The 11,851-nt window shown below is 51.1% G+C and overlaps 1 protein-coding gene across 1 annotated transcript in view; it reads left to right on the top strand.

Moving 5' to 3' along the window:
• Positions 1-3,121: 3,121 nt before the first annotated feature.
• The window catches only part of frem2b (FRAS1 related extracellular matrix 2b), an 81,132-nt gene continuing 72,402 nt past the window's right edge, over positions 3,122-11,851 (top strand). The window contains exons 1-2 of the mRNA XM_052078321.1: positions 3,122-8,444; positions 10,983-11,072. Coding sequence (XP_051934281.1) covers positions 3,431-8,444; positions 10,983-11,072 — 5,104 coding nt within the window. The 5' untranslated portion in view covers positions 3,122-3,430. The remainder of the gene's footprint in view (positions 8,445-10,982; positions 11,073-11,851) is intronic.

The following is an 11,851-nucleotide window of genomic DNA, read 5'->3' as shown; positions in this document are numbered from 1 at the left end:
GTATGAGCTGTGGCCTACAACAGGTATGAACTGTGGTCTTATTTGTGTGGACTGTTGACTGTCGTATATATATATATTTTTTTTCCAAGATGGCGCCCGAGTAGGCAGCCTTCGGCAAGTGCTCTTCAAGAGCCTTGCTTTTTTGTTCTTTTTTGCTGTTTTTGTCTTTTGTTGTCCCATGTTGTTTGTTGTTTCATTGTGTGGACCTGATATGGACCGTTTTCAGCGCTTTTTGGCCACGACATTCGTCAAAGCAGCAGTATCTGTGCTTGGTGGTTGCGCCTTCTCGGCAGCACGCCTGTACCAGCACAGATTTTGATTGGGAGGAATGTCGGCGCCATTGACTGTCGGTGCTGGACAGACCTGGGGCGCTTGTGTTTTTTTGCGCCAGTAATGGGCAGCATTTTTCACAACCCCGATTTGTTCAGTGGCTATGTCGGCGCTGTTGGACAGTCGGCGTTGGTGCGGCTGGATGGATGGCCGCTGAAGTTGAGGATGAGGAGAGAGGAGCGTTGGCGAAGAGCGCCGATGCGTATTTGGAACCGTGAGTCGCCGCTTGGAATTGAAGCGGATTTCCATGGGACAGGAGAAGTGAACCAATCTCTTTTTTCGTCAATGGATGCTACAGCTTCTTGTTGACTTTGAAACTTAACTTGTAGCCGACGTGTGCACATTTTGAGCATGACGTCTCTGATCCACTGGTTAAAGGACACTTTGATTCTCTCCTCTTTCATCTCAAACCGCTTCAAACAACAAAGCGTATGATGGAAAAGTGGTTAGAACTGCACGACTGTCCGTGTTTTATGTTATGTGTCGTGTTTATTATTTTACTTTATGTTAACTGTTTTGTAAAGCGCTTTGTTACAGCTGCCGCTGTTGTGAAAGCGCTATATAAATCAGCATGTATTGTATTGTATATATATATATATATATATATATATATATATATATATATACATACACAAATAAAAAATAGGTTAAAAGTAGGATTTTTTTCCATTGAGGGCATCGTACTACAGTTTGCTCCGTCATGTTTTAAGACACCAAAACAATGTAGAAAGGTCACAAGCAAGTTTGGTTGAGATGCAGAATTTCCTCTCTTTCCATCCCCGCGTATCATCTTCAGTTTGCAGGTCGCCTGCAATGAATCCATTTATGAATGAAAGGCTGTAAATCAACATCATTTGACTTATTTGCGAAAGCCGTATGATTGCTCCCGCCATCCGTAATAGTCCAGCCACAGTGCATACCCAAAGGGGTTGGGGGGGGCTGGGGCTGAGGGGGAATTGGAGCGCCCCGCCAAGGTAAAGAATACGATTAAATCTGACTGGGTTATGGCGCCTGTTGAGTCGGGCGGCATCCCGAGGGTAATGAAAATTGGGGAAGATGGATTTGGCGGGCGGGCGGCTCGGCCTTCCGTTTCCGCACGTTGCACAATTTGCCTTGGTGGGGCCCGAGCTCGGCGTCGGCGCTGCCACTGTTTTGCGCTTGAAGCGGCGGAAAAGAATCGTACCTGACAGAAAGTTGATGAACTGAAATTGCCTCCGCGATGACGTCAGGCGGGCCCCCGTCTGGGGAATGACCGCCGAGGGCCCATCTGGCATCGCTAGCAAAATGTGAGAAAGGAATAACCCGGGTCGGCTCCTTTGTTTTGTCACGGAGGCAGAAAATCAGTTCGCTGGGAACAAATTTCACTTTCTGCTGCTTGTTTTCAGCCCTTCAAAAAAAAAAAAAAAAATCAACATCTCTCCCCCTAACGAGGGGGCTTTTCAAAGTCGAAAGGCATTCAACATGGCAGTGTTGAAGCGATATTAGAATTAGAAGGAATTCCCCGAAAACATTTCTTGGCTTCAAGCACACAAGAAATGTTTGTGAAGCCGCGCTCTCATCATCACCTCTTTGTTGATCGATGGGTTCATCATGGCTGCCCCTCCCGCATTTATCAACACGGTCCAGCACTGTTTTGGCCTCAGGATGACATGAAAAGCATCCAAATGGGGTCAAGGGGTCACTTGTGATGACCCAGGTCAAATTCGACGAGGCACCAGAGGGGACGAAAAAATTGCGCGCGGCGAAGCAAACGCAGATGGAAGGCTGCGACTGCCCGACTAAGCCAAAAGAGCCATTTTTCTATTTTTCAAGGCGCCCCTGCCCTCCCCACCCCCCCGGCTCAGTAATGTGGATGATGCTTCAAACTGGCTTTTGATATTTTTTTACGGCTCACTTTGACCTGCCCCGCTGCTCTGCTGCTCGGCGTGGGTGTCCGCTCTCTTTTCATCATCGCCGCCGCAGACTGATGTGGCGGATCATGACCGGGCTTGTTGCGCGTCCGGAGAATGTTCCTCTGACGGATGGGCGGGCGCGTGGGGGGTCGCTGAAAGAAGTGGCTGACATCTTGGGGCCTGGCGTGATGAGAGGAAAAAGCCTCACTAAAAACTCAAAGCACTTCTTTCTTTACCAGGCAGTTTTCACTTCATTTTAGGTCCTAAAAAGGTCTAGAAATTATATTGGGAGTTATGAAGAAGTTCACTTCAAATGATAACGCGGGCTGGTTGATACCAGATCCATTTGTGTATTTTATAAGCCCTGTTAAGAAATAGACATAATTGCATATTTAGTGTCATGCAGGTGAAATTGCACCAGAAACATATCATCGTTAAATGAATACTTCCCCGAGCGTGTACATTTTTACTCTTTGAGCGGCAGATATAGTCACTACATCCTGACATTTTTCGATGTGTATTGTATTTTTTGCCTATGCGCACTTAGCCTGAAACGCATGATCAATAAACCGGAGTTTGATGGGACGCAAACGTCACCCACAATCATCAATATGTGTCGCTATCCATATCGGTGCATCTTGTATTTGATTGTGTACTTAAAAAGGGGGGGGGGGTCATTTCACCCCATCGACTTATTTTGTTCTATCCATTTCTTTTTGCACATTGGAGAACAAGGCGAGAAAGGTCAAGAATACGCGTTCGTTAAAAGGTGTCATGAGCGGCTCTCGCCGAAAGAGGGAGACAAAGCTTTCCACTTGCAGACCTTTTCTTCAGCCCTCGTCTTTCAACGCAAATACGTTGCTTGTGAGGGGATTTCTCCACACAGACCCAAGTGGAAAGATGCCGGATGGGACAGAATTGACGCGATGAGTCTTCATCACCTCTCCGTGCAATCAGATTGCCCCCGTGACGGCGGCCAATAGGATGCGAGGGGGGCGCGGCCGCGCTTTACTCCTTCCAAGAGCAGCGAGCATGAAGTTTGGCTCGCCAGTGTACAGACGCTGCGGGAGAATGGTGCACCTTGGTGGTGGGGGCTGCGTGACGCCGTGTGACTCTTCAACTTTAGTTGCGTGCGTGCTCGTGTGTGAGTGAGTCCCCGTGTGTGTGTGTGCGCAAAGTTAAACCGCGTCTCCTCTGTGCAGCTCCAAATGGGTGCAGTGCCTCCTCCGCGCGCGCACGCTTCCGGCGCCGCTTTTCTCACGCTGGCGCTCGTCCTCACCGCAACGAGCGAGGCGCAGTTTGGGAACGACCGAGGGCTGTCCTACGCGCTGAGGTCCGAGCTGTCCGAGGACACCGTGCTGGTGGCCAACAACGGCATCCGCGTGCCTTTCGGGAGGTCAGCCTTTGTGGACCCCATCAATGACCTGGTGGTTCAAGTTCAGCCCGGTGACAGGTGCAGCATCACCGTGCTGGACAATGACCCTCTGTCCCAGAGACCCGGGACCTTAACCCCTAAAAAGTTCCCGTGTGAATTTGGCCCCAACGATGTCAAGTATTCCCACTTTGGCTCGCGGAGTCCAGCCAGGGACCGGGTGAGATTGCAGCTCAGGTACGACACGCAGACCGACACCGTTGTGATCCCTTTCATGATGGAGGTGGAGGTGGTCTTCACGCAGCTGGAGGTGCTCACCAAAAACATGCCGCTCGCAGTGGAGAAGGTGCTGGGCTCCAGCAACCCCATCGACAGGCGCGTTTTGGAATTTACATTTGACAGGCTGGCACAGCGGTGCAGGATCACCCCCCTGACCAGAGAAGGCGCGTTGCCCCGGTATGGAGTCTTGGTCGACGAGAGCAACCTGGCCACGGGAATGACCGACTGCGAGGAATTCATCGAGATGAACCTCCGCTACCGGCACACGTTTCCTTTGAAGTCGCCGAGCAGAGATTACATCCCCATGGTGGTGGAGCTTCATGACAAGGAGGGAAACCTTCTCAAGCAGGAGTTCTTCCAAATCTTAGTGAGGATTAAAGAGGGCGAGGAGAACACACCGCCCAAGCCCAGCTTCCTGGCCATGATGATGATGGAAGTGGACCAGTTCGTTATGACGGCACTCACCGGCGACATGCTGGCCGCCGAGGATGCCGAGTCGGACCCCGATGAGTTGATTTTCAACATCACGTCGCCACTGTCCTACGAGGAGGGCTACATCGTCAGCACGGACGACAGGAATTTACCCATAATGTCCTTTTATCAGGGTGACCTCAAAGACTTCAAAATCGCCTACAAGCCCCCCGCGGTGGATTCAGACGGCGAGCGGATTTTCCAGCTGGAATTCGAGGTGGTGGACACGGAGGGAGCTGTGTCGGATCCTTTTGCTTTCATGATCGTGGTGAAGCCCATGAACACGTTGGCCCCGGTGGTGACCAAGAACACCGGTCAGTTGCTGTACGAGGGACAGTCCAGGCCGCTGTCCAGCTCACAAAATCTGGAGATCAGTGACGAAGACAACCTGGACAAGGTCAAAATCTCTGTGATCGAAGGCCTGAAACACGGGCACTTGAGCGTCTCGGGGGCCGGTGGGAAATTTTTCACGCCGGCCGACCTCAACGCCGGCCGAGTCATTTATCAGCACGACGGCAGCGACACTTACAGCGATAACATCGTTTTTCGAATGACGGACGGCTCGCACGAGGTGGAGTTTCTGTTTCCCATCACCGTCGTGCCCACCGACGACGAGCCGCCGATAATCAACGCCAACACCGGTTTGGTCCTCTTCAAAAACCAAATGGTGCCCGTTTCCTCCCTCATGCTCAGCGCGGCCGACATCGACTCGGAGGACTCCACCATCAAATTCTCAATCCAGCCGCCCTTTTCCGCCATCGGGCAGGTGCTGCTACGCCAGGCCGAGGCCCCGGAGGACCCGTCGACGTGGAAGTTCAACGAGGAGGAGGAAATGTACGAGAAGGCGGTGACCGAATGGCTGCAGCAGGACGTGACCGACGGCAAAGTCTTTTACAAGCACGTCGGGCCCCACAGCACCCGCACGCTCATGGATCAGTTCAAGTTCCGCGTTCAAGATGACAACGAGCCCCCCAACCGCTCGGAGGAGAGCTCGTTCGTGATCAAAATCCTCCCTGTGGACGACCTCCCGCCTGAGCTGCACCCGGAAGCCACGCTGCAAATGACCGTGCACGAGTATCAGCTCACGCACTTGCGGAAGAAGTTTCTACGCTACACCGATCTCGACTCGGAGGATCGCGACCTCAAGTACGCCGTGGTCCGACCGCCGACGGACACTGACGAGAACAGCCCCGTGGTATTGGGAGCTCTGGTTCTGACCGAAAACCCCGAGGTTGAAGTCACGACTTTCACGCAGGCTCAAATCAACCATCACAAAATAGCTTACAGACCGCCCGATCTGGAGCTGGGAATCACCACGCACGTTTTGCAGTTCCGATACACGGTGGAGGATATTTCGGGGAACGGCGCCAACGGTGTTTTCACGATCTTCCTAAAGCCTGTGGACAACAAGCCGCCGCTGATCACCAACTCTGGATTTACAGTGCCGGAGCGGGGCGCGCATACCATAACGAGCGCCGAGCTGTATACCTCGGATTCAGACACTGACAGCAAACGGATCTCTTTTACTGTTTCTCAGCCGCCTCTGCACGGGCACGTCCGGTTCTTGCTCGCGGACATGATGAGAGGAGATGCATTTAACCTGGAGGACATTGACAACGGTCGAGTTTCTTACGTTCACAACGGGGACGAATCGACCTCGGACTCGGTCCAAATAGACGTCAGCGACGGGGTCCACGTGGTCCCGATCAACGTCAAGATTAACGTCAAACCGATTGACGATGAGACCCCGTCTATCAGCCTCCCCGCAGGCACCATCGGCTCCTCGATCGATGTCCTGGAGAACGGGGCGACGGAAATTACCAGTCATGTCATTCAGGGTAGAGACGAGGACACGGACGACCTACGTTTGACCTTTATCGTGGAGGATCCGCCATCGCTCGGCGAAATTTTGGTCCGAGGGGTCCCTTCGGCCATGTTCACCCAGGCCGATATCATCAACGGCCACGTGATCTACGCCCACACCAGCGGCGAACTGGGTTTCACCACGAGAGAAGATATTTTCACCTTAACTCTGACGGACATGTCTGACGATTGGACGGTAGGAGGCAATAAGATTACCGGAGTCCGAGTGCGCGTGACGATTCTGCCCCTAGACAGCCAGGCCCCGGAGGTCTTTGTGGGCAAGCTGTTTTCCGTCCTGGAGGGTGAGAAGAATGCCATTCAGACTCATCATATCAGCGCGGATGATGTGGACACGCTCGTCGAGGACCTTCTGTGCACCATCATCGTGCAGCCGACTTCGGGCTACGTCGAGAATATCTCCCCGGCCCCCGGCTCGGAGAAATCCAGGTCCGGCGTGGCTGTCAGCGCTTTCACCATCAAGGACATTCAGCGCCATCACATTTACTACGTTCAAAGCATCCACAGAGGAGCGGAGCCAGTCGAGGACAGGTTCACGTTCAGATGCTCCGACGGAATCAATTTCTCGGAGAAGCACTTTTTTCCCATTTACATCATCCCGGCGAATGATGAGAAGCCCGAGATTTACATGAGGGAGTTTGTCGTCATGGAGGGCATGAACATCGTGATCGATACCCCCATCCTGAACGCCGCCGATGCCGACGTCCCTTCTGACCAACTCACGTTCGTCATCACCAGACCCCCCGCGCACGGATTTGTTCTCAATCAACTGACCACCGGCACCGTGCCCGTGTCCAACTTCACCTTGGAGCAGATCCGGGAGGCCTCCAGCATCGTTTATGAGCACGACGATACGGAGACCACGCAGGACAGCTTTGACGTGCTCCTCACCGACGGCAAGTTCGGCGTGCAGAAAACCGTGATCGTCATGATCATCCCCGTGGACGACGAGACGCCCAGGATGGCGATCAACGACGGTCTCGATGTTGAAGTGGGCGAGGTAAAAGTCATCAACGGCAACATTTTAAGGGCCACCGATCTGGACTCGGAGGACAGCGCTCTGACGTACGTCGTTCGCCACGCGCCCGGCCAGGGTTACTTGCAGAAAACGACGGCGAGCGGCGTGCTGCGAAACATCACCGCCGGGATGAATTTCACCCAGGCCGATTTGGACCAGGGTTTAATCATTTACGTGCACAACGGCCAGGAGGGTGTCCGCGACCTCATCAAATTTGACGTGACGGATGGCTTCAACCCTTTAATTGACCGATACTTTTATGTGACGGTGGGCGGCATCGACATGGTCTTCCCTTACGTGGTCAGTAAAGGCGTGTCCCTGAAAGAAGGCGGCCGGGTCACTCTGACAACAGACCTGCTTAGCACCAGCGACCACAACAGCCCGGATGAGCACTTAGTTTTCACAATCACCCGCGCTCCGGTGCGAGGCCACCTGGAGTGCACGGACACGCCCGGAATGCCCATCTCGTCCTTCACGCAGCTTCAGCTGGCAGGCAACAAAATCTTCTACACCCACACGGCCGACGACGAGGTGAAAATGGACAGCTTCGAGTTTGAAGTGACCGACGGCTACAACCCCGTCTTCCGCACCTTCCGTATATCCATCGCGGACGTGGACAACAAAAAGCCGGTGGTGACGGTGCACGGCATGACGGTGACGGAGGGCGAGAACAAGCTCGTCACACCCTTCGAGTTGACGGTGGAGGACAGAGACACCGCGGACCGACTCCTGAAGTTCACGGTCACCCAGATCCCCGTTCACGGGCGCCTGCTCTTCAACACCACCCGGCCCGTCACCTCCTTCACCAAGCAGGACCTGAACGAGAACATGATCAGCTACAAGCACGATGGAACCGAGAGCGCCGAGGACAGTTTCTCCTTCACGGTCACGGACGGCACACACGCCGACTTCTACGTCTTCCCCGATACCGTCTTCGAGACCCGAAAGCCCCAGGTCATGAAGATTAGCATCCTCCCGTTGGACAACGGCGTGCCCCAGATCGTGGTCAACAGGGGCGCGCCGACGTTGCGGGTTCTAGACGGCGGGCGCCTGGGCTTTGTGATCACCAGCAAATTCCTGAAAGCCGAAGACCGAGACAGCGAGCAGGGTTCCGTGCTCTTTCGTATCACCGCCCCGCCGCAGCATGGCTACCTGATCGACGCGAGCAAAGGGAATGCCACCGTCACCGCTTTCAGACAAGGTAAGAGGTCATTGCTGGTCACTCCAAAAAAATGATTTCAGTTTTGAGAGGCACTTGTGCTTTGTCGGTGAGTTTCTTCACATGCAAATAGCTCACTTGTGCTTTGTTTTGTTTCGGGTTTTTTTAAATACGACGCAGCCTAGATGGGGCGTGTGGCTACGGGCAATGTCCTTTGTTTACAATGCAGTTCTGATGTCGTAGAATTAGCTGGACCGCGACATCACAACTGGCCAAAATGTTGTTTTGTTTCATTTTTCCTCAATTTTAGAAACAAAAGATTTTCTTCGTTATGAAATTCTATACTGGCTGGGTGGGAAAGAAATCGAGAGACTACATTCATAGACAGCTCATGTTTGTCTGTTTTTCTCCATAATATATTTAATTTCGGCAGGTATTTTGCTGTGTTTCTCATAATAATAATAATAATAATAATAATACATCTATATATATATTGCGCGTCGTCCCGCACGCGGTCTGTCCGTCTGTCCCTTTTCAAAACGTACCTACTTCACCGCGCCGCCACTGCGCCGCTCAGGCAGTGGCTCACTACGATCGCGCGGGCCTCTTAGCGAAAAAATGTTGTCTACCCACAAGCATTGCAATGAAATTGTTAGTTATTTAGTAGAGCTAAACATCTCTTTATTTTCGCGATAAGCAATGAAGATGAACAAAAAGTTGAACCAAGCAACAACACTTTTGTGGGCCCAAGGCCCACCTTACCAGCCTTCCGCAGGAACTAGCTGATGTTAGTAGCAAACTAGCCTCCGGGCGGCGAACCAGCTAGTTTTATTTATAAGCGCCTTTCAAGACACCCAAGGACACTTTACAATAACAAAAAACACAAAACAATACGGGTTGAGCAGCGGCAATGGTGCCCCGCCCCCCCCCCCCCCAAAAAAAATGCTGAACGATTTTCATGTCTTAATTAATAAAAAAAATTTCACTCAAGAAGCCTCTGCTATTACGAGTGCCGAAATATGCCAGCTCCTCAGGCGGCCGTGGATCTCACGGGAGAATTTCAAAGAGAGCCTAATGGATTACACTCAAGGGAGCGTAGCGCAGGTGATGCGTACCATACTGGAGACACATTTTGCGCTCGCAGACAGGAAGATCACAGGCGTCGCAATAAATAACTGGCAAATACGTCAAAGGGAGAGAGTGGAGGTCATGTCGCATCGCTCAATTTTTGCGCACTGCAAGTTACGCCGAGAGGCCTGTTCAATATTTCACCAGTAAACAGACAGTAAATAAGGACGCCGTCTCCTGGGCTTTTTTTTTTTGTCATACGCAGAGATGCTCTTCTATGCATCGATCTCTTTGAAGGGAAAACGCTTGGCCATCAAATATTGAAGATGGCAATGGGTGTAAACCTGCGGCTGTTCCGGAGTCAGAGCTGTGAAAAACAGTCTGTCGAGCAAGAAAGGAACCTCAGGAATAGAGCCAAATGTATTTTTTATATGATTCAAGGGTCGTGACAGAGTCAAGTGCATTTCCTGCTGCTCTTTGCGATTCGAGTGCTGAAGCGCAATTCAATGGCCAAATGACCTCGGGGGCAGAATGAGGGCGTTGCGTTGAGGTGAGCGGCTTCGACTCGCGAATGCGGGTGAAAAAAAAAACAACTGCCCGGAGAGACAATAAAAGAATTTTCACTTGTGGAGGCAGCACTTCATACACTGGACTTGATGCACTTGTCAGTTAGCGTCGCGCTGTTTTTTTTCCCTAGACTTTATTGAGCACAGTGCCACCTTCAGTGGACATTTTGTTGTGGTCTGGTGAAACAAAGCTTTTTGCCCATCATTCCAACAGTCTGTTTTAGCCCAAAACGATTCGGGCTAGAAGTAAAAATAAATCAATAAAAAATCAAGAAAAGCCACCAAGAACAGCTGCAATTTATTTGCGGTTCATCAGAAAGACATGAAAGGGGCCAGTGTGTGCTGACCTCCTATTTAACATGGCCTATCCCAGTTGTTCGGAGGGTGTGCACATTTTTGCAACTCAGTCGTATATTTTTTTACTTCCCTTCATTGAATTGTGTAGGTCCTACAATATTTTATTTTATTATATTTGAAAAGATTTCTCTTCTCATCGTTTGATATTACCAGAAAATAAATAAACGAGCACACCGGCCGGCGAAAATGTCTCACAAAGTTAAACGTACTCAACTAGCGACGGTCCGCTCTCAATGAAGTCACAATTGCACTTAGTCAGTGAGAAATGTGCGCCTGCTATTGTTGTGTTGTAAGAATGGCAACAGGTGGGCACAAAGGACAATTGTACCTGCTGCCATCTAGTGGACGAGCATTTTTTCATTGTTCTGCCTGTCACTATACATCACCGGCATAGATAAGATACATTCTTTGCTGTGAATTAACCATCATTTCAGACGTTTTAGTGAATGATCTGTGCGTCAAGCGAACAACGGCGTGTCTAGCACCCCCCACCCCCCACCCACCACCACACATCCTTAGTCTTTGCGCCGTGAGCACCTTTAAAGGTCAAAAGCAACAACGACTGATATTCTGGCATCTCTTGATTTAGCGGCCATCAACGACATGACCATCTGCTACGTCTTGAGGAAGGGCGCCGGCGCTACCAACGACGTCTTCCAGTTCTCCATCGAAGACAGCGGTGAGTCACCCGTTAGCCGGAACTCCATATCCTGGCGTGGAAACAGAACCCGTGTCGGTACCAAAGTTGCTAGAAGTCGCGCAAAGTTTGAACCGACACGAGGCACCCTGCCGTTTTCAGAAATCAAAACAACCTTTCCTTCAAGTACTCACTTGAGGTATTGTGTCACGCTGGCCACTGCCACTGAAAACCTTCTGGCTACACCCCTGATTTTTCTTTTTGAAGTCAAGCCTTCTTGTCCATCCATTTTCCTTACCGCTTAATCCTCACTAGGGTCGCGGGGGGTACTGGAGCCTATCCCAGCCGTCTTCGGGCAGTAGGCGGGGGACACCCTGAATCAGTTGCCAGCCAATCGCAGGGCACACAGAGACGAACAACCATCCACGCTCACATTCACATCAAGGGACAATTTTTTAAAGCGTCCAATCAGCCTGCCATGCATGTTTTTGGAATGTGGGAGGAAACCGGAGCACCCGGAGAAAACCCACGCAGACCCGAGTAGAACATGCAAACTCCACACAGGGAGGCCGGAGCTGGAATCGAACCCGGTACCTCTGCACTGTGAAGCCGACGTGCTAACCACTGGACTTACCGGGCCGCCCTAGCCTTCTTGTCAACAGATTAATTGAAGATTGAAATAATTGTTTGTTGCAGCCCAAAGTCATAACCAGTCAATATTTCAATGAAAACCCTTTTTTGGGCTGTAAATATAGAATAATAATAATAAAGAAAAATAATAGAAAAAATAATAAATAAATAAATAAATAAATAATAAATAA

This window comes from Hippocampus zosterae, chromosome 10 (genome assembly GCF_025434085.1).
Source record: "Hippocampus zosterae strain Florida chromosome 10, ASM2543408v3, whole genome shotgun sequence".
NCBI lineage: Eukaryota > Metazoa > Chordata > Actinopteri > Syngnathiformes > Syngnathidae > Hippocampus > Hippocampus zosterae.
The sequence above is the reverse complement of the archived record's forward strand: the minus strand, read 5'-3'. Positions and strand labels throughout refer to the sequence as shown.